Below are 23,687 nucleotides of genomic sequence, written 5' to 3'. Positions count from 1 at the left end.
CCCCTGTCTCTCTGCTCCCTTCCTGAGTAAATTGTGTCACCCTGTTTCTGCTCCCAGAGATAAGTGGAGCCGCTGCCTCCCCCAAACTGTCACCTTCTATTGTGTTCCCAGGTAGTTCTTATTTTTTTAACATGTAAAATCTGTCAGGGAGGCCGTGGGGATAGGTCCATACACAGGGGGACGAACTGCGACCAGGAAACTTAAATCTTCCTGTGTATGGACAGCATATATATATATATGTTATTTATAAAGCGCTACATGGATATGCAGTGTCATACAATTTTACTGTAGAAAAGTACACACAGGGAGGACAAGATAATATAATATATAACATAATATCAGTAATAAGCATTATAATAAGTATACAGAAATTAAGTGTTGTGCTGACACAGTGGGAAGGTGCTCCCTTAATTGTAGAGCTTACAATCTAATGTGCAAATAGAAATGTTGGGAGTGAGATCAAACAGATCATTGGTTCTCATCCTTCCTAATGCCACGACCCTTTAATACAGTTCCTCATGTTGTAGTGACCCCCAACCATAAAATTATTCCTAAGACCTGATGGTTATAGGCGGCCCCTGTGAAAGGGTCGTTCGACCCCCAAAGGGGTCCTGACCCACAGGTTGAGAACCGCTGAAATAGATGAAACAAGGGGAAAAGCTGTAGCTATTGTACTAACTACTGTAGCAGAAAGACAGTTTGATCCTTATTTATTTGTCATTATGTTACTTGCACTGTATTGTCATGAGCGAGCATAATGCACAACTTCCTGATAGACCAGAACAGCAGGTTTGCCAATAATGCACTGAGTTCAGAACTGTATGTTCTAAAACCGATTTGTTCCAACATATTCCAGCTTTAAGCATATGTGACCCTTGGACCTACACAGGCTGTGAAATCAGCTCCGGGGAGTATGCAGTGAGTAGAGAGAAGGAAGATAGGAGTTGCAGAGCTCTTCTGGAAGCCATAATTTCTACAAAGCAGACCCTCTTGTGTAACCAGCATGTGCAGTGTCCCGCAGAGCACAGAGTGTGAGTGAGTGAGATTCCAATTAAATATATGTTTATTGTCTTATGCCAGGCTGCTAGTTTCCTATATACATTTATCTTCATGTATTTTAATGTCTCTCTGAAAGACAAAGATTTGCAATGAGCAAATTAGCAGAATGGAGCTACAACACTTCAATAGTCAGACTGCAGTGTATGTAACATGTATTTGCAGCTCCCTTCTTCCCATGCTTAGTATTTATTAATCTGAGCTTCCCTCCATTCAGTCTGACCCTTTCCTGCCTAAGGCATCAAGGTGTCAAAATGGAATCCTGGTTACATACGTACAGCAAAGGAAAGGAAGTGAAAATAGAAGTGCAAGGGAACATTTGGATGTTCATCAATGCTAATGACTGTACAGACCGTCTTGGTTTGTACCCGTGTCAGAGATATAGAGAGTGTGTGCTTACGTCCCAGTGTATGCTGTGTGTTTATGCCCCTGTGTGTGTGTGTTGAAGTTAATTTGTGTTTTAGTGTGCTGTGTTAGTGAGTCACTTCTTAGTACATAACATATACACATGCCCTTAGCAATAGTCTATTGTATATCATATGAGTTTACTATTAAGCAGAATGATAAACCTTATATTTTGGGGAAAATGTTTGTTCTTAGATAAAGGTTTCCAATAGGTGTATGAAATGCATTTCTGATATGCTATGTTGTACTTGATGCTTACACTTCATTTATTACTGACATTTATTTCAGCAATGTTATACAGGGAGTTGGTTGTAGATTTGTTTGGCCCTGCTCTGCTGTTACTGGCATTCATGAAAGGGTACTATAACCCATACATTAAAGGACATGTAAACCCCACACACAAACATTTAATCAGTGAGCAGCCTCTTTGAAATCTTTCAATACCTGCCACACTGGTTGTCCAGAGGTTAATAGCAAGGTTGCAACATCTCCTTAATCACTTAGATTTGCTTCTCCTCCTGTAACCCACTCGGCCCCCTCCCTCAGGAATTTGCTTTGGCTGTTGGCTTGTGGGCATGCTCAGTTGCTCTAAGCTCAGATTACTAAATATGCCTCCCAGTCTAGGAGCCAGTGAAGAGATGGCATTGCTGGTTCCCATAGAAACTCAGCTCTAGCTGGCTGCTTCAATTTTTTTCTCCTAACCTCCTCTCCTGAGCTCAGCTCAAACAAAGCAGAACTTTTATCAAAGACAGTTCTAGTTCTGCCTGTGTGAGCCTGTATTTTTGATGAAATGTATGTTGAATAAGGATCTGTGTGTGTATGCTGCTTGCAGATAATAAATGTATCAGATTAGAGGAAAAATGGCCACCGGTGAAAGTTGCTATTTGCTTTAGGAAAATGTGATGGTGCAGAGGGGATATATGCAGTACAAATGCTGCCCAACTGATATACATTGTAGGCAAATGTAGGCTTTACATGTCCTTTAAAGATAATTGCTTTAATTAGCCTTTCCAAATTTAAAAATTACCTATGGGTGAGCACTAATATTCTACCCAGCTTACCCCTGGAATAGGGGTGAAGGGCCATTCTGGCAGGTGTCCTGTGCCCAGTTGGGGTGTACAGAGGGGAGCCTATACAGGAGACGTCTGTATAATCTTTGGGTTTTGTTGGCTAATATAGCGTGCAGTGGGTTTGGTTTAAGATATTTGGCCCCTCACACTGGTGTCTTGTTCTTTGAATGGGAGCCCTGGCCGTTACATTGTGTGGGGTCTGTGCACATGTCTTGGTTCACTGATCCCATACCATAGGCTGACTTTCTAGAAAAGCCAATCCTATGCCTTTAAAGGGGCCTTTTCAACACTGGTTCAGTGAACAGAGCGTGTGCTAAACAGTTGCCTATCAGTAGGCTTATATCAGTGTCCTGCATCATACTCTATCTTAAATAACTACAGCTTAGCCAGCCCTGTGCTGTTCAGTGGCGGGAAAAACCCACTTTGGAACAGAAGTTCTAAACCTTGGCATGTGCTTAACCCTATGTTTGAGTCTTGGCAGACATATTATCACATGATAACATTATCTACTATGTCCTTATGCTATCTTTCCATAAGTTTCATTGTTTCCTTTTTTTTTTTAATTTTCGTTTGGCTGGGTCCAGCTGCAGCACACAAGGACTTCAGACGTACGAAGATGTCAAGGTAATACCACCAGGAATCAAAGATATTTTGTTAGTACATTCCATTCACTCCATTCATGTTTTTTTTTCTGCAGTCAGGGTTCAATAGTAAAAAGGGCAGGGCTGCCTAGCTGGAGGCCCATGGAATGAATGTGGCACTCCAGGGTGCACTCTTCTATGTCTCATTTTAATTCTATTCAGCATATTTTTACATGTAGTGGAGCCAGAAATTAGCATGGGCCACAAAGTGTTCCCTGTAGTTGTATTGGCTGCTCCAGGTGTTGCCAGACAACATGATGTGGCATAGATCAAAAAGCAACCCGGAAGTGTAAGGCTTAAAGGACAAGGAAAGGTTAATGTAAATTAAAACTAAGTCTAAAGGCATGTATGTACTGCATATGTAAATTCCCAGATCCCTGCTTGCTTCTCTGAGATATGGTGCTGGCAGCCTACAGCAGTGTGAAGACTACAGTGACATCACTGAAATCTCTCTCCCCTTCCTGTAGGCTTCAGTAGCAATGCACATGTGTGTAACTTTATCCTGTCTCCTGTTCTGAGCTACACATGCCCATCAGCCAATCAGAAGCGGATCTGCCGGGGGGGGGGAGGAAATGAAACACGTGTGCAGTATGAAGCAAGGAGGGAAAGGAAGGGAGAATACCTTTTTAGAGATGGCTGCCTGTTCTAGAAAATGTGAAGTAAGTGTGACTGAGTAAATATTTGATTAGGTGAGCCAAAAGTGTGGCATTTTTACTAAACAATAGGAGGACTATTGGGCAGTATGCTTTTTAAATTTTGACTTGCATTCTCCTTTAAGCCACAGGCTCTGATCAGCTTTTGGATGTACCTGTGCCCAGAGCCACTGCAGGAGCCAGGGTGCAGGCACATGGAGTGGATTTCTGCACCGAAATGCACAAGTTAGCGCCAAAATTTGCTGCACTGAACCTGGGCTGACACGATGGCTTAGAGGCAGATACTCAACCTGTGTTTATCTGGCTGTAGCTGAAGGCTAATGTCCCACGGAGTGAGTTAGTTGCCGTGATAGATCTCTGCTACTGAGGGTGACTAAAGGTGACTATACTCTCTAAGATCCGCTCGCCAAGTGAGCAAATCTTCTCCCGATATCCTCACCTAGGGGTAGGCAATATCGGGCTAATTTGGTAGTTTGGCCTGGGGCCAAACAATCGAATTAGAACTACAGGTATAGGCGTCATCAATAAGCCGGTGCAGTCCCCGAACCGACTTATTTTCAAACCTGCACGATCGTGATCTGGCCGATTTCAGGCCAGATGTCGGTTGAGCAGGCCTATCATTAGTGCCCATACACGGGCCGCTAAGCTGCCGAATCCGTCTAAGGGACTGATATCGGCAGCTAGAATCGTCCCATGTATGGCCACCTTAACTGCTCCGAAATGCCTCACTTTGTTCGACTTCCAAAAGCCTGAAGGGATGCTTAGGCCTTTCTACCAGCGACTCCTATTGTTGCCGGTGGAAAGGCATTTCGGAGCAGTTAGTCATCCTTGGTAGCAGAGATCTATAGCACTATAGATTAGGCAAAGGTCCTCCAATGTAATTTTTTCGGAAATTTTGCCGGTGCCGCGTGCAAGTTTAGGGAGACAGCGGGAGCTTAGGGAGCTAAATGCGTGGCTAAAGTCTTGGTGTAGGAAGGAAGGGTTTGGGTTCCTAGAGCACTGGGCTGACTTTTCCTTGGGGTACAATCTATACAGCCCTGACGGATTGCACCTCAATGGAAGGGGGTCTGCTGTGCTAGGGGAGAGAATGGTTAAGAGGTTGGAGGAGTGTTTAAACTAGACAAGGGGGGGGTGGGTGAGCTAGAATTCCATGGGAAAATTAGTGTAGACGGGGTAGGGGGACTAGCAAAGGGTTGTGGGGGAGGAGTGAGGGGGGCATATAGTTTATCAGATAAGGAGCTTCCGTTACAAGGAAAGCAGTCTCATAATTGCCTTAGCTCTAATTCTCCCTTAGCTAATGTAAACATCAGAGGGAGAAGTAATCATCTCCGCTGCATGCTGGCTAATGCGCGTAGCTTGTCGGGTAAATTAGGGGAGCTGCAAGCTATTGCATGTATTGAAAATTATGATTTAATAGGTATCACTGAGACCTGGTGGGATGATAAATGCGACTGGGCTGCGAATTTAAATGGTTATACACTTTTTAGGAGGGACAGAGAGATTAAAAAGGGTGGAGGGGTTTGTCTTTACGTAAAGTCAGACTTAAAGCCATGTAATAAAGACATTACCAATGAAAACGTTGAATCTCTTTGGGTAGAAATTTCAGTAGGGCTGAAGGTCACAAAGAAAATGATCATTGGTGTATGCTATAAACCACCCCGTATAGATGAGGGGGATGAGGCCCAGCTATTGTTGCAAATGGAGGAGGCTTCAAAACTGGGTCAAGTTGTTGTTATGGGGGACTTTAATTATCCGGACATTGACTGGAGTAATGGGGTGGCTAAGTCAGAAAAAGCTAGTAGGTTTGTAAATATGCTAAATGACAACTTTTTATTTCAGGCGGTTCAAGAACCCACTAGGAATGACGCTATTTTGGACCTGGTGATTTCTAATAATAATGAACTCATCTCTAACATTTGTGTGGGTGAGCATTTGGGGAACAGTGATCACAACATGGTCTCCTTTGAGATAATGCTGCAGAGACAGCGCTATAAGGGAGTAACTAATACGCTTAATTTTAGATGTGCAGACTTTGCCAGTATAAGGGCATCTCTGCAATGTGTCAACTGGGAAAGGCTTTTCATGGGGTTAGACACAGAAGGAAAATGGAACATCTTTAAAACATTGCTTTGTAGGTATACACTACAGTATATCCCCCTTGTAAGCAAGGAGAGGCATCGCAAAGCAAAACATTTATGGCTGAATAAAAGTGTTATTGTAGAGGTTGGTAAGAAAAAACGTGCTTTTAGGGCATTCAAGTTAGCTGGGACAGCAGAAACTTTCATCAGGTACAAGGAAGCAAATAAAGCAAGCTAAAATAGAAATGGAAAGGGATATTGCTGCTAGGAGTAAAAAGAATCCTAAATTATTTTTTAATTATGTGAATAGTAAAAAAATGAAGCAAGAAGGGGTGGGAACTTTATTATCACGGGGGGGGTAAGTTGGTTGATGAGAACGGGGAAAAAGCTGAAATTTTGAACTCTTATTTTTCATCTGTCTATACATCTGAGGAGCCAGATAATGAAGGCTTCCCTTGTAATATGCCCAGTTCTAGTAATTTAGCTACTGGCGCATGGGTCACTCGGGAGGAAATTCAAAAGAGACTTGAACATGTAAAGGTAAACAAAGGTCCAGGGCTGGATGGGATTCATCCCAGGGTATTATATGAGCTGAGCGCTGTGATTGCCAAACCTCTTCACATAATTTTTCAGGATTCATTGAGGTCTGGCATGGTACCAAGAGACTGGCGGATTGCTAATGTGGTGCCGTTATTTAAAAAGGGATCCCGTTCTCAGCCTGAAAACTATAGGCCTGTTAGTCTGACATCAGTAGTAGGAAAACTTTTGGAAGGGGTAATAAGGGATAGGGTACTTGAATACATTGCAGTTCACAATACTATTAGTTTGTGCCAGCATGGTTTTATGCGTAACAGATCTTGCCAGACTAATTTAGTCGCCTTTTATGAGGAGGTGAGCAGGAACCTTGATGCTGGAATGGCAGTTGATGTCATCTACTTGGACTTTGCTAAAGCGTTTGATACAGTACCTCACAGAAGGTTAATGATCAAATTAAGGAATATTGGCCTAGAACATAATATTTGTAATTGGATAGAGAACTGGCTGAATGATAGAGTACAAAGAGTGGTTGTAAATGGAACATTTTCTAATTGGACCAGTGTGGTTAGTGGAGTACCGCAGGGGTCAGTCCTTGGGCCTTTGCTTTTTAACTTGTTTATTAATGACCTGGAGGTGGGCATAGACAGTACTGTTTCTATTTTTGCTGATGACACTAAATTGTGCAAAACTATAAGTTCCATGCAGGATGCTGCTGCTTTGCAGAGCGATTTGACAAAATTAGATAACTGGGCAGCAAACTGGAAAATGAGGTTCAATGTTGATAAGTGCAAAGTTATGCACTTTGGTAGAAATAATATAAACGCAAACTATCTACTGAATGGTAGTGTGTTGGGGGTATCCTTAATGGAGAAGGATCTAGGGGTTTTTGTTGATAACAAGTTGTCTAATGCCAGGCAGTGTCATTCTGTGGCTACTAAAGCAAATAAAGTGCTGTCTTGTATAAAAAAGGGCATTGACTCAAGGGATGAGAACATAATTTTGCCCCTTTATAGGTCCCTGGTAAGGCCTCACCTTGAGTATGCAGTGCAGTTTTGGGCTCCAGTCCTTAAGAAGGATATTAATGAGCTGGAGAAAGTGCAAAGACGTGCAACTAAACTGGTTAAGGGGATGGAAGATTTAAGCTATGAGGTGAGACTGTCGAGGTTGGGGTTGTTTTCTCTGGAAAAGAGGCGCTTGCGAGGGGACATGATTACTCTGTACAAGTACATTAGAGGGGATTATAGGCAGTTGGGGGATGTTCTTTTTTCCCATAAAAACAATCAACGCACCAGAGGTCACCCCTTTAGATTAGAGGAAAGGAGCTTCCATTTGAAGCAGCGTAGGTGGTTTTTCACGGTGAGGGCAGTGAGGTTATGGAATGCCCTTCCTAGTGATGTGGTAATGGCAGATTCTGTTAATGCCTTTAAGAGGGGCCTGGATGAGTTCTTGATCAATCAGAATATCCAAGGCTATTGTGATACTAATATCTACAGTTAGTACTAGTGGTTGTATTTATAGTTTATGTATGTGAGTGTATAGATTGGTAGGTGTGGGTTGGGTGTGCTGGGTTTACTTGGATGGGTTGAACTTGATGGACACTGGTCTTTTTTCATCCCTATGTAACTATGTAACCAGCAGACATTACTATTTGTCTAATGGGACAAACATATCCTTATGTTGTGCTAATAATGATGGCCAAGGTGATTCTTGCAAGGAATCCTAAGAGATTCTAAGAGCAAAACTGCCCTTATCAGTCAACACAAAACAAGTGAGTGAGGAGGAGCATCTAACTTTTTCTTGTTAACCACATGTGCAAAAATGTCTTTTATTTTTGTTCGCCCAGGAATATTATGGAAAATTCCTGAAAAATTCAAAGGATCTGAAAACAAATGCTTGCGTGGCTCCTTCAAGGCAGTTACCGAAACATATAAGAGATGCCTTGAAAGATGTTCATGAAGATGTTTCCTCACGGTATGCTGCTAAATAACAGAGCATTTTGAAGTACCAGCATAGGGGAAATAAGAAAAACACTACTATTTAATATAAATGTATTAGTATTTACATGGTCCTTAAGCTACCTGATATGGAAAATAAAACAAACTTCAGAAGGAATGTTACAAACACCTCTAGTGCCCAAAGGCAGCCATATTTTGTCAATAAACAGGCTTTAGGTATAGAAGAATCATCATGTGATTTTGTCTAAGAGTTGGTGTCCTTTGCACAGGTACTATGGGTGTGGGCTTGTGGTACCAGAATGTTTGGAGACCTGCAGTATTCTGGATCTGGGCAGTGGAAGCGGAAGGGATTGTTACATGCTTAGTAAATTGGTTGGACAGAAAGGTCATGTGACAGGAATAGACATGACCGATGAGCAGGTAAAGTACACCTCTGGGTAGACTGCCTCAAATTTTAAATTTCTGCTTACTATTTATGTCTGTAGTTTGTTCTTTACGCTGTACGTAGCTTAGATTTAAGTCCTTTGGATCCCCAGATGTGAATCAAGTGCAAGCACCCCCTTGGTGGGTCGATAGTGGATCGATGAGACGACCAATATCGCAAAAGCTTCAGATATCGGTCGTCTCATCAATCGGGCTGGACAGGGCCGCCACCAGAAATCACGGGGCCCCTCACAACTAAATTTTCTTGGCCCCCCTCCACCCACGCCCTGCCCCCCAATGGCCCCTCCCATCAGTAAAAAGGACACACAGACATTGGTAATCGGGGCCCCCTAAAACATTAGTAGCCAGCATCCTACAGTTAACCCCCCTCCCTTGTCCTCCAGCTCCTCCCCCTCAGCGTCCTTCCCACTATCCTCCAGCTCCCACCCCCCCAAGCATCCTCCGGCTCCCCCCTGCTCCCACCAGAATCCTCCAGCTCCCCCCCCAGTGACTTCCTGCGGTCCCCCCCCTCTTGATATGTGCCCCAGCTAACCCCCAACATCTGCACAGCTCCCCCAACATCTCCCCCCCCAGCGGCTTCTTCCAGCTCCCCCCCAGCCCCCCAACCCACCCAGTGACTCCCTCCGGCTCCCCTGTTGTAGCTTCCTCCTGCTCCCCCCCCACAGCAACTTCTTCTGGACGCGTCTTCTAGTTCTGCAGATCTGCACCTTTTATATGGTTGCGCCCCGTGCGCACGGACGTACGGGGCACAACCAATCAAATTTCCCGCTGGCCACCAATGACAGGGCCCGTAGTTCTTTAAAGGGGGCCTGAGCTAAAAAAGAACTGTATCACGGCCGGGCCCCCTTTAAAGAAAATATATCGTTCGGGCCTGGCACAACAGTCCCCCCTGTGCCCCCCTGATGGCGGCCCTAGGGTAGGACAAAAGATTTTGATTGGGCACCACTGAAGGAACCTGAGCAAAATCTGTGTTTAGGGCTGGTCAGTTAGGGGTAGAATCCCTACTGTTTCTACCTCCATATCTGACGATTCAGCCCTGAACATCAGTGGAAAAAGATTGGGAAAGATCGTAATTGTAAGGTGTATGGCCACCTTAAGGCGACCTCACCAGATAAGCAAATCTTAGCATGTATGGGCAGCTTAAGGCATTGGATATTGGGCTAAGTTAGAGAGTAGGGCCGTCAGAATAAAGCTTGACCCCTGGAAAACGTTAGATGTCTGAAAGCTGTTAGGGTGGGATTTGGTGAGAATGCTTATCCAATTTCCTATATACACCTGGAAGCCCACTAGTAAGGTCAATTAATAAACTATATTTAGTGCTCTAGATATTCTTAAAACAATCGCTGATAGAGCAGGGACACTGATCAAATGTTGGAACTCAAAAAAGGGTTTAAATTGAAAATGTTTAGCCACTGTTTTATAACTATTTTCAATATATATGGTGAACAGAATTGCTGTTCAGATAAATATATTGAGACATTCTTCATTCAAAAGTAATTCCATTGAAAACATATGTATGAAGGACATGTTGCCATTTATGGAAAAAGTTGCCAGTTGACAGTGCAGGTGAAAAGTGGTACTGCAAGAGCTATTAAAGCTACTTTTGAACTGGTGCTGCTTTTGTAGGAACCCTCTTTTAGAAATAATCCCTCACTGTAATCTACTAGAAAAGCTCCACATTATACATGCAAGGGACAATATAACCCATTTATCAAGTGCAATATCAATAATTTGCTTCTTTAATCTACAGGTGGAAGTGTCAAAAAAATACATTGACTATCACATGCAAAAGTTTGGTTTCCAGCCAGCCAATGTGGATTTTGTGCAGGGTTACATAGAAAATCTCCATGCTGTGCAGATTAAAGACAAATGCTATGATGTCATAATGTAAGTAAAGCCTTGGGTTCAGATAAAAAATATGGAAAATAATTAGTCTTCTTTCTAAAAAAAATGTCTTCACCCATAGAACATTATAAATTAGGCATGAACATTTCTAAACTGGGTTTACATTCACTTTATTTTCATTTAAATATTCAGTAAAACATAATGGCATAAGTTATTGTACAGCAGATTCTTTCTTAATCTGCATATTTGTGTTTGTTTTTGTTAGTGGGAGCAGACATGATTGCTCTGAGGCGGTAAGACTTAAAAAAATGTACCTCTGGTGGCAAGAGAATGCTGAAAAAGGTGGAAAATTGGCCTGAATTTGCCATGGTATACCCTTTGAATCACATACAATAGAACAGCCATTTTACATTTTTCAGGGGACCAAAAAAGAATGAGATATCTAAGGCAAAAGAAAAAGAAAGATATCTAAGGCATGGGAATATCTTTACTTTATTTAGAAAGAAAGGCATACAAAGTGAAGAGTACTTCTATAATGATGATATTCTGGTTACTTGCAAATGTAGAGAATTAGTGGCCAGTATTGTTTATATTACATGACCATCTGGGCATGTATGGCATGTTGGTTGGCTGTTCCAACAAATTATCCTGTGATACTGGTGGATCAGCGATTATTTTCCCAACAGAAAATGTTCATAGTTTGTTCCAAAGGAAGTAAAGAAGTGCCCCGAACAAAGAGAACAATACAAAGGTGGCCATAAACTTGTATGGCCCCTTATAGGGCATTATCCTGTTGGACTGCAGTAAGGGTTGCTTAAAATAATGTTTTTTTATTTTGTCATTGCCCAGAACCCTCCATTGAATGCATTAGCATTATATCACATAGGGAGAAGAATACCCACTACCTGTATTTGGGGCTATGGCACATTGGGTATATTCTTTGCTGGTGTGTTTCTGCTGTTGGGGGAGCACCATATGTCTTCAGTGGGATGCAGTGGTGGTGGTGATTTCTAGTGCTACGCTGTCAAACAGAAATACACTGGTGGAAAAAATGCCTTGGACGCCATCTATCTAATCCTTGTGCATATATAGTGTACTGTTTGCTTTCTTCAAAGTGACCATTATTCTACTTATTGCAGATCAAACTGTGTGATAAACCTTTCGCCTGATAAGAGGGCTGTGTTGAAAGAAGCGTACAGAGTATTAAAGGTACTGTGCCATACAACCACTACTAGTAAGAAAAACTACATCTCTAAAGGCAGCCATACATGTTAAGATTTACTCGTTAGGGGAGGTTGTGAGCTAAGTTAAGAAATATCAGACTAATATGATTGTTTGGCTCTAGGACCAAATGATCGAATTACAATGACAGGTTTAGGAGGCTTAATGACTAGTATACATATGTTTCATTCAGGACTGTGGCCAGATGGGTGATTCCTAATCCTAATAGCAACTTTGCCTAGGGTGTTAAATTCATAGGGTACTATATAGAAAAAAAAGTCATAATTTTTTAAAACATACAATAACATTTTATTTCATAGGATGGTGGTGAAATGTACTTTAGTGATGTTTATTCCAACAAACCGGTTTCTGAGGAACTGAAAAAGAACAAAATCCTGTGGGGTAGGTGCTAAAAAGCGATTGGGGTTTGTTTATTTCTGATAATGCTGTTGGAACTCTGTAGTGGGAATGATAATGATTTCAGTGCTTGATGTGAATAGTGAGCACTTCTGTGCTGTACATAGGAAGTAATAGGGTGCAAGTACATTTCCATTTTGTGCATGTTTACATTAAATGTAAGCATGTTACAGATTGCTATATTCTAAACAACTGGTTTTCTTTAATTTGCCTTTCTCTGTTGCCTTTTCAAACCTTTACCTGAAAATACTGTCTGTGATGGAGTTCTCATTATGTTCAAGAAGAAAGTGCCATAACATGCTTGGTCTGAATTTTTTTTATTGCTTGACTTTATTTCCTTACCCACATCTTCTTGATTAGATATCAAGCGTGAGGGCTGCAGAACAAAAATATGAAAAATAAAAACAAAAAGGAAGACTCATTGCAAATTATCTTAAGCTGGCCATACATGGAAAGATCCACTCATTTCATGAGGTCAACAAACAAGCAGATCTTTACCCCAATATGCCAACCTTTAGGCAAAATCAGATTAATCCAATCATTGCTCTGGGTTATTGAGTGAAGCAAACTTTACCCATGTTGCTACTTGACTGCCAGTAAGTTAAAATAAAATCATTACTGGGTGTTTCTGGTTTCCCATACGTTTAAAATGAATTAAGAAAGAGAAAGAAAGAAAACTGAAACATGCGGACAGACTACACCCAGCAGCAACATAATTAGAGAAGGAGCGCCTATTCAGGTTCAGGTGGAGTTGTTTAGGCATTGAAATCTGAGCATGATTATGGCAGAGTGGAGCACAGGGGTCGATTTTAAACCCCCTCCTTCCCTAAAAGATACTTAGGGATTGCACGGTGCAACAATATTGCCCTTATGTAATAATGTTGCCCTTAACCTTATATACAATTATTTTAGATTACTGAGAAATATAGTTACATAGTTACATAGTTACATAGTTACATAGGGTTAAAAAAAGACCATTGTCCATCAAGTTCAACCCATCCGAGTAAACCCAGCACACAACCTATACTAACCAATCTATACACTCACATACATAAACTATATATATACAACCAGTAATACTAACTGTAGATATTAGTATCACAATAGCCTTGGATATTCTGCTTGTTCAAAAACTCATCCAGGCCCCTCTTAAAGGCATTAACAGAGTCTGCCATTACCACATCACTAGGAAGGGCATTCCACAGCCTCACACATCCTTCAACACAAATTGGGCAGTGTGATAATGCAGTGTGCAGCATAGCAGCACTGGGTTCCAGGGTTCAATTCTAGCCATAATACTTGCTGGTATTTTCTCCCCATACCTGCCATTCATTTTAGGTACTTGCATCCAAAACCACTCCTTGCACTTCCAATATTTGCACTCAGTGACAATGCATCCTTCCTGCGTCCTGTTCCAAATCACGCGCAAGTGCACATATTGACTAAAGGAAACCCGGAAGCTACTACCATTTCAGAGGGTGATAGCTCCAAGGTTCCCACCGCAAACACACAACAGCAACTAAAAAATTAGTCACGGATGCATTCTATTTGCATCACAGATTAATTAGCCCGCATTTTGACATTGGACACAATTGCGGTGGATGCAAATCTCCCTTTCTGCCACAATTATGCTGGAATTGTGAGGGAAATGGTGCATTTTCGGTAAAAATGTTGCAAACTGCATTACAGTTATTTGAGTTATTGACCACTCATAATTGTACTTTATGTGTAAAGTATTCAAGGCTAATGAGTTTTATTTAATGTAGTTTTCTTATTTGTTTCCCAGGTGAATGTCTCAGTGGAGCATTATGCTGGAAGGAGCTTGTGCAGATTTCAGAGGAGATTGGTTTCAGCCCCCCACGGTTGGTAACCTCCAGTTTTATCACCGTTGACAACAAGGAGCTGGAGGAGATTCTTAGTAAGTTGGTTGGAGCAGGCTGGCTGTCTGATGTCTGATTCATGCAGGGACAAAACTGCAGTGGGTATCAGTGTGGATGTTTCTGAGCATGATGGGTCAATAACACATGTGGTACTTCTGCAGCCCCCCCATGAAAGGCCAACCTTGGCCAGTGTTCTTGGGTACAGATATAGGAAAATATCAGCCATTTAGCCAAAGTTCCAAGAATATCAAGGACAGAAGATACACAACCAGCATGTCACCCTAACTGACCTTCAAACTGGCATATCAGCTTTATCTAGAAGAGCAAATGGCCATTTTTCCCAGTTCTCAAAATACAGGTTAATTGCCTTTGCTGAAGAAGGTGCAAAGTTTAACACCTGCCTTAATGCTGCTTTACCAGGGTCGCCATCATAAACTGTAGGACCCTGCACAAGTTATTTATATGGGGCAATCCATGAACACAAACTTTCAGTACCATATGCATAGATAAGTAATGTAAGTTTTTCATATGCTACGTAAATTGCGTACGTATAGGGGCCCAATGATATTGCTGTGGGGCCCAATAACTAGTCAATAGTAGTTCATAAAAATATTAAAAATAATTAATGTGCTTATAAGTCAGTATTTTAATTGGGGACAGTGGAGTTTATATGTAAATTCTGAAAGTTCCTTCAAAAGATTTTGCATAAGTTATGCAAGTTGCATAAGTGTAGGGGCCCAATGATGTTGCTGTGGGGCCCAATAAGCAACCAATACCTGCTGGAAAGCTCATGTATAATTCACTAAAGAGATCCTAATTTAAGCTTTTTAATTCATTGGGGGCTTAGTGGCGTTTGTCCCTGCAAACCTTCTCTGCGTTGTCTTTTGCTTAATATGCAAGTTACTTAAGTTCCTAGGCAAGTTATATAGTGTACTATGCAGGTTTTGTGGAAGTTAAGCAAATTGCAACGTGACCGGGCCCCCTTACAGTAAAAGATTTCATGGGGCCTTTCACAACTGTACCCCCTCTCCCTGATGGCGGCCCTGTGCTTTACCAAGGAGAACATTAATTTGCACCTGGTAAATCACAGGCAACTAGCAGCACATGTTTCCTGGTACCCTTTTTACCCTGGCATTCTGAGAAAAATACTACATAGTGGGTAAAAAGTCCTGGTTTCACAAATTGGCACAGTGACTAATTACACAGGGAGTTTCCTAGGGATCAGTTCAAGGGTTCAGCAAGGTTCTGAAATATAAAAGATTCTTTCGTCTGTAAAATATAAACTAAAAGGTTTGTTTTCAGTGTGGCATGTTGGGTTGCTTAGGTTGCACAGAGGAATTTTTAGAATGTTAATTAAAATGAAGACCTTGAAGTGTTATCTCAGTTATGTTCATAGGCTTGAAGAAAGTGCCATAACATGCAAGGTCTGACTTTGAAACTTTTTTTTTTTAATATGTGTTGCCCTTGGCCTTTATGACTCCATAAAGTAGTTGTTAGTGTGCATACCTGGTCCATTTAATGGTTTCTGGGTGTTCTACCAAGGAGCAACTTCTTCCCTGAGTTTTTTAAAAATTTATAGTTTTAACTTTCCATATCTGCCTGCAGTAATACGATGTGTAGGATGTATATTGCCACCCTGCTGACACTGGCTTAGATTTACACTCGGACCCCTGAAAAATAGGGAAGGCTGAGATTGTAGCTAGAGTAGAGGATGAAGGTGGCACCTCTTACTCTGGTATGTAAACTGTACTGCTCATGCTCCAATAGCCAAATATGCAAGAGCAAAATATAGCCCTGTATCTGTACCAGCAGTGCAGAAAGGAACAGACATATACTGTCAGTTGCAATTAATTACAATTTATTTTACAAAAAAATATAAGCCACTAAAATCTTTAGGTATTAAAAAGTTGTTTATTATGTGAATGTTATATTGATGTTTGCTTGCATCCCCTTTAAAGGATTTCCAGTTCAAGCTGCAAGAGGTTGCCTAGTTCATTATTCCAGTACTCAGTTTGTCTGCACTGTGAATCTGATGTGATTCATGTAGTTTCTAATGTATGTTACAGGTGACTACAGCTTTGTATCTGCCACCTACCGTCTTTTTAAACTGCCCCAGGGCAAGGCGAAGGAAAAGTGGCAAGTTATTTACAATGGAGGGATCACAGGCTGTGAAGAGGAGCTGCAGTTCGATGCAAACTTTACTTTCAAGGTATAGAACACTGTAAAGGCAATACCTTACCTTACTTTGCACTAGCCATACACAATCAGTGTTTGTTTCAAGCATCTTTATTAAATATGCATACCTTTGTTTCTTCACAGGTAGTATTACTTGGCCTGAAGGCAACTAAACATTTCAAGAGCCAGGCAGGCACTAGCTCTGACTTATATAGCTGCTTTAGTTTACCTAACAGTCTACCTAAGATGGCCATACATGGGCCAATAAAAGCTGAAGACTCAGCCCCTCCTGACTTGAGCTTATTGGCTTGTGTATAGGGACCTTCTGATGGCCTGTCTGACTGATATCTGGATAAAAATCAGGCAGATATCTATTGGGCTGGTTTAAAAAACCCTTTGGGATGAGGATCGCATCAGCACGTTGATGCAGTCCTCCCCTCTCCAGACGGTTTTGCCAAACAATCAGATAAGCCTGTTTGGCCCAGCATATGTATGGCCAAATTAGGCAAAGATTTGTGAGCGGATTTATTGGTTTATAGCTAGCTTTAAAAAAAAAACACAGGCTGAGAATCAGTCCCCAATATGTAAATTCAATTGCAGTCATTGGTCAGCTGGAATATCAGACCTAACAGACCAATCAAAATCTGTGCTCTACCGGCCAAACCGATTAAAAAACATAACTATTCACAAATAAACTAAGTGCTATGCCAAAGATCTTTAAATTCCCTTTGTGCCCTGTTTTATCATTCAGCCATTTAGGGCAGGGTCGTTTAGTTCTTTTAATAGGCTTCAGTGACCAGAAACCTCTGACCGTGGGGCATTTGGTAGTGCAGCAGCCACAGTCTCTATGATAATATTCATGCATATAGTCATGCTGAGCAAAAATGATAATAAATTGCCCTTTTCTTTCCTTTAGGAAGGGGAAGTTGTAAAAGTTGATGAGGAATTGGGTGCGATCCTAAAGAACTCTAGGTTTGCTGATGAATTTTTATTCCGCCCATGTGAGAAGGGAGACCTATCCAGCAAATGCCAACCAAAACGGGTGAGTGTAATTCCTCAGTAAACATTTGCCCTGTGTATAGAGTTACTATGTTGCAATATGAAGGAATACTATACCTTTTAAGCATGGTGAGTACACACACAAACATATGTGAGGTGGGTTAGACTTGCCTAGACAGTAGACTAGCTGTCTGTAATAACAGTAGGTAGAGGTGCAGCAGATTTTAAGGGTAATGCCACAGTGGGCAAACTAGTGTTTTGTCAGATTTTTTCTCTCTTTGTAGGAGAGGGAAATAAATGCTAGAAATCGCCCCTCATCCAAAGTAAATGGGAAACACTGCTACAGCATGTGCTAGGTCCTATCTATCAACTTGACGGATACAAAAGTCCTGCATTTGTGTTCTGCAATGAGAAAATGATGGGGCACCAAAACATTGGATATCACCCAGAGAACCATGTTTTCCCTGCCACCACCCCTCATGGTGGTAAGCACTGACAAACACCCCATTAGCCTAAAGGTACACATGTTGCAGATGACACACTATTTGTTTCAGTGAGAAATGAGTGTTACTGTGTGTATACGTGCATCAATTAAAGCTGCATCATCCATCCTATCTGCATGCTTTGTCACAGATTGTTCATACCTTAAAGGCTATGTCACATAAGGTGACTTCAAGTGTTTTGCTTCCCATGCAAAAAATCATCAGAACAATCACATGATCTGCACCACCAGGGTCACAGCGATTACTTTGAAAGTCTATGTAGCAGCAAATTTTAGCATATTTACACCAATGTGATTTACAGGTGGCTCACATCTGCCCTGTGTGCATTAGCCTTAAGATGTCTATGGAATCAATCAGCTGCAAATTATTGTAGTGTATCTAGAAGGGTGTGATAGGAATTCAGAGAGTTCCAGTTTCAGTGTTGTGTGGAGCATTTGCAGCAATCTCATATTTCAGTGATGTTAGAAGAGTTTCTCTGCTGTTGGTTTTCACTGAATGCTCTACCTAGTGGCAGAAGGCAGAATCTATTAATACTATTACAGGGGACCTATAACACATAAAGAGACATAAACATGAAATTGAAATTCCTTTTTTTATTAACACATCTATACCCATTATAAAGGCTTTTAAAAATCCCAGCTGTCAGTTGTATTTTGCCTGTCCTACCTCTATGCATGAGACATAGAGGGGGGGGGGGGGGGAAGACAAATACTTTCGCTTTCCATTAAGCACTCATGATGCAAAGCTTTCCTGACATGATGCTCACTGTGATTGTGTAATTCAAAGACTAAAGGAAACCAGATTTAAATTATTTATATACTGTAAGTAAAGTTCATTTTGCTAAACTAACATGAAAGAAAGTTATTAAGAATTATTTCTTAGGGTGACAGGTTCCCTTTAATATAGAATAATATTTATAAGTTATGGATTGGGTTACAAAATATAAATGGATAATGACAACTCTTATATAGGGAAGGACTAATTAATTTAAAGAGACAGTATGTACCTTTATTGCTGGCCACGTGCAGCTCTGTATCTGCTATTTCTCTTGGTGGGAACATTTGGATCTGGAATAAGCTCTGTGTTCCTACTAATTTATTTCTGCAGTTTTCCACATTACTGTCCTTGTCCTTCACCTTCTTCCAGATATTCAAGGTCAAGTACAGCTGTAAGAACAAAGGAATATCCGTTGCTTTGTGGAAATATGCCAGTCTTTTAGGATAGGACAGACACAACAAAGTCTAACATGAAAACTCAACACTATTACCACCTTACTAGGCAATATGCACATGCCTTGCCCACTCTTATACCAACAGGACAGCCAATGGGGGGAGAGAATATAGATGTATGGAGCAGTGACTCCATGTATGTATATTTTTATTTATATAGAGCGCTGCTTGTATATGCAGCTCTTTATTTATCTTACAATACATTGTTTTTGCAAGAAGTTAGGAATCCCTCCAGTGATTATAATTACTTACCTGGGCCGGTGCCTCTGGCCGAATACCAAACTGAATCCTGGATTCGGTGCATCCCTACCTAGAACTTCTGCATCAGGCTGGGAGCAGGCACACGTGGCGGTTTCTGGCGCGGCAACACTTGATCATGCATTTTGCACTGAAATCCGCTGTTTGTGCCTGCAACTGGGCTGATGCAGTGGTTCCGGGTGAAGGCAAGGAATAAGGGTAATGCCAGCGTAGGGGCTGATTCTCGGCCTGTGCTTTTTCACAGAGCAAAAATCAGCCCAGTGTGGTATTAGCCTTATGCCTTTTCTTCTCCTTTAGGTGGCCAATCAGAATTGATGAAGATAAGAAATGTAGATGCTGTGTTTTCAGATATTAAAGCTTGGCCATACATGGCCCTATAAAAACACGGTCCGGTAAAAGCTGCCCTTCTATACCAGGTGTGATCAGCTTCTGGCTACTTCCTTAGAATAAGTGGGTTTGTTTTGCATATTTACATACATTTTGTTTAAGATCATATACTATAAATTATAGGTGCCCTCCATATTTAAGTGCCCAAAAGACAGAACAGTTTTCTTATGGTGGTCCTACAGCAGCTAGCAAAATATAATCACATGGGATAGGAGCCTTGAAACACTGTAGCAGAAGCCAGTGCTCCTCCAGGTGTTTTCATCAGCTGGCTTCTGCTGCATTGTTAACATTTACACATTAGTTTAAAAACCATTGGTATTTTTAAATTAAGGAATTTTTAATTAAAGGAAAGCTGCTTAGAATAACATATGTTGTTCATTGCAAAAAAAAAAAAAACCCAAAAAAACGAGCTTTTCGGTGGAGTTCACAGTGCTCCAAATGACAGAGAAACCCTATATCCAGAAAAATATGGACCACCAACACATATAGGGAGTTTCATGGGGACACTCTTGCTGGTAAAAGCATTCCTGTCTTGTATAAATAATGGCAAACTATAACATTTAGGGGCTGATTTACTAACCCACGAATCCGACCCGAATTGGAAAAGTTCCGACTTGAAAACGAACATTTTGCGACTTTTTCGTATGTTTTGCGATTTTTTCGGATTCTGTACGAATTTTTCGTTACCAATACGATTTTTGCGTAAAAACGCGAGTTTTTCGTATGCATTACGAAAGTTGCGTAAAAAGTTGCGCATTTTTCGTAGCGTTAAAACTTACGCGAAAAGTTGCGCATTTTTCATAGCGTTAAGTTTTAATGCTACGAAAAATGCGCAACTTTTCGCGTAAGTTTTAACGCTACGAAAAATGCGCAACTTTTTACGCAACTTTCGTAATGCATACGAAAAACTCGCGTTTTTACGCAAAAATCGTATTGGTAACGAAAAATTCGTACAGAATCCGAAAAAATCGCAAAACATACGAAAAAATCGCAAAGTACCGATCATTACGAAAAAAACGCAATCGGACTCCATTCGACCCGTTCGTGGGTAAGTAAATCAGCCCCTTAATGTGGGAGCCAAACAGATGTGTGAAGTCTCCCGCCACTCTTGCTTTATCGTGAATGATAGAGGGAATGGAACTCTGTGTCTGTACAAGAAAAGAATGTTCCTAATTCCTAATAAGTATGGGGGCGTGCAGCGCCGCTGACCTTGCAACGTCCGCTCTCATTAAATGCCCAGTGTGTTCCCTAGAGATAAAACTGCTCCTTTCTCACTGCGCATTCATAGCCTTGTTACTGTATATCACAACATGCAAAAAGTCTGTTTAAACAGTTCAGCCACAAAGTGATTATATATATATTTCTTTTTGCCCCTATATAAAGAGAACAGTGGGAATGGGAATTCATACAAAATTGCAGCACAATGTGGGCCAGGAGGGGAGGGTTAGAAGGGACAGTTCTCGACAGACCCCCAAATTTTGGCAGTGGGGCCTGGTGAGACCAAGTTACATTACTGCTGTGTGGCAAACAGCACATGTGGGTTTGGACCCCTTTATCCCTACCGAATAGCGTCACTGTTTGTTTTGACTTGTACATTATTCCTCATGTTTCTCAGTCGGCCTATTCTAAATCCATGCACACACAGTTTCAGCAAAAGGATATCATTAAGGAATAAGGCTGTTTGCCTTACAGATAATAGCCAAGAATACTAACCCTGAAGGCCACTTTCTGTTTGTGTTGGGAGAAACCCACATTACCCTTATCACAATAGTTAATACCTATGTATTTATATCTGTACAACTCTATATTATTCTGGTTTAAGGTTATGACTGGTTTTCAGGATGGAAAATGTGGAAGCACAATGGTGGGCCACATAGGAAGATTTTGCACAAGAAGTGATGCCAGCCTATCTGGTTAAGGAAGGAGAAACATTCCTGCCCACCCAATCCATTGTGAATGCGTGTTTGGGCAGGTCTTCAGATAATTGGCTTTTGACTTTTTTGGCCACAGAAGAGTTAGACCAGGCTGATCCAAACAACTGAATCACATAAGAGCTCCACGCAGGCTCATCGACACCCATGTCCTCAGCTCTGCTCACTGAATATAATAACATAGCCTGATATTAGTTGGAAAAGGGATAGTCATGAGTCTGTACACTGGTCATTAGGTAGCTAACTAATGAGAGGGCATTTAGTGGCCACTATCTGCCCATGTATGAGCACCTTTAGACAGCTGGGCCCTTGGCATGGTGAAATGTGGTTCTGTTTTTCACTTGACCTCTAATGTAATTTCTGTCAAAGTGAGACGCTTCCTGCTTTAGTAAAATGAGACCCCTTTTGCCCAGGCAGAACCAGCGCCCTACCGGTGGAGAAAGCAGAGCATGTGCCACTAGCCCAAGGCTCCAGTCATCTCAAGTATTAGTATGGCAGAACAACTCAGCTGCCAACTATCAATTCATTTGAATGGGAAACCGGGCTTGCCCGGATGGCATGGAAATATTTGTAGTAAATCATATATATGTCTGTTATGCAGAGACTCCTGACAGACTCGCAGATATAATTGTGTTTTCTTTTTGCCAACAGGAAATCATTAGGGACCCTTTCCAGCTTGCCCAAAAGGCGAGGAACCAGCATCAGGCTCCTAATTCTGGAAGCTGCTGTGGCCCAAAAGGATGTTGCTAGGGATGGGTGAGTGGTTCCGAAGATCATTAGACGTCACCCACCAACAGATCTTTAAGGCGCTTACTAAATCTCTTCTGGCATTCCTGATTCTTACATAGTGTAGGGGTCACTTACCTCTTTTATATTAATTGGTATTTGTATAATGTGTATTGTATATGTGTTTGTATGCACCCTGTTATACAGTGTTGTGGAATATGTTTCAAGTCTGCTCCTTCAGTAGGGAGGCCCGAAGGTGACCCATGAAAGCACCGAATCTGTAGCACATGGGGCAGTGATTGGCTGAACGTGGCACCATAACTGCCATGCAGGAATCCTAGCACTCGGCATTCCCTATTCTGCGACTCCCCACCCCAGACACCCAGCTAGCTTCCCTCCAGCTCCAGTCTCTATAACCCACAACTCCCTGAACCTTCACTGACACAATATGGGGCAATCTGATTGTAACAGAATTTAATGATGTATTAGCATAATGTGTGATTTATAACAGTGTAAGTGTTAGCATATGAATTGTATCACTAAAAAAAGTAAAGAAAATGGAAATTATTATACCATTTGCTATTAAATAACTATGTTTGAAAGCTGCCTGTTTTATTGTATTTAATTAATTTTATTATTATGTCATTTAAAAAAGTTACCGTGGTGAAAAAAAATTGTAAGGCATGCCCTTAGGTTCTGGGTGGCGAGATTATTATTTTTTATGAATTTAATAAATTACTTTTTTTCTGCAATTGCTGTGAATTAAAGTGTTAAACCTGTATGTACATGTATTTGCTATTAAAAGTAGTTGCAGAATCTTATATTCTCAGCACTGCTGGTTTTGACTCTGGAAACAGTGTAGCAGAATCTGGTTAACAGACCTAGAATAGACCTGACTCCTATTACACCATTTTAGGGTGAAGAGACACAGAGCTACTAGTAGCAGCTACTTGTCACGGCTACTAAAGTAGACAATGCTGATCATTTACTGATAATTGTCCTTATGTTTAAGCAGAGGCAATTCTAAGTACTGTCTATAGCAGGGTATTTTCTGGCGTTTAGCCCTGACAAGTAGCTGCTACTCAGTAGCTCCGTGTACCTTCTCTCTAAAATAGCGGAACAGGAATCAGGTCTCTTCTACAGTAGGTCTGTTATTCGGACAGATTCTGCTACATTGTTTCCGGAGTCAAAACCAGCAGTGCTGAGAATATACACAGCCAGGCATATACTGTTTTAGACAATCCCAGTTCCAATAAAAATGTATAATGAATGAATAT

General features: G+C 41.3%; 1 protein-coding gene across 3 annotated transcripts; it reads left to right on the top strand.

The window, feature by feature from the left end:
• Positions 1-19: 19 nt before the first annotated feature.
• LOC100145277 (arsenite methyltransferase) lies at positions 20-23,016 on the top strand. 3 transcript variants are annotated; one of them, XM_031904814.1, is made up of 12 exons: positions 20-111; positions 890-1,035; positions 3,116-3,155; positions 8,284-8,411; positions 8,665-8,815; positions 10,590-10,726; positions 11,824-11,893; positions 12,226-12,307; positions 14,109-14,240; positions 16,269-16,411; positions 17,294-17,419; positions 22,336-23,015. In XM_031904814.1, the coding sequence occupies exons 2-12, from the start codon at positions 1,004-1,006 to the stop codon at positions 22,432-22,434; spliced, it is 1,140 nt and encodes a 379-aa protein (XP_031760674.1). In that variant the 5' UTR covers positions 20-111; positions 890-1,003; the 3' UTR covers positions 22,435-23,015.
• Positions 23,017-23,687: the final 671 nt, after the last annotated feature.

This window comes from Xenopus tropicalis, chromosome 7 (genome assembly GCF_000004195.4).
Source record: "Xenopus tropicalis strain Nigerian chromosome 7, UCB_Xtro_10.0, whole genome shotgun sequence".
NCBI lineage: Eukaryota > Metazoa > Chordata > Amphibia > Anura > Pipidae > Xenopus > Xenopus tropicalis.
The sequence above is the reverse complement of the archived record's forward strand: the minus strand, read 5'-3'. Positions and strand labels throughout refer to the sequence as shown.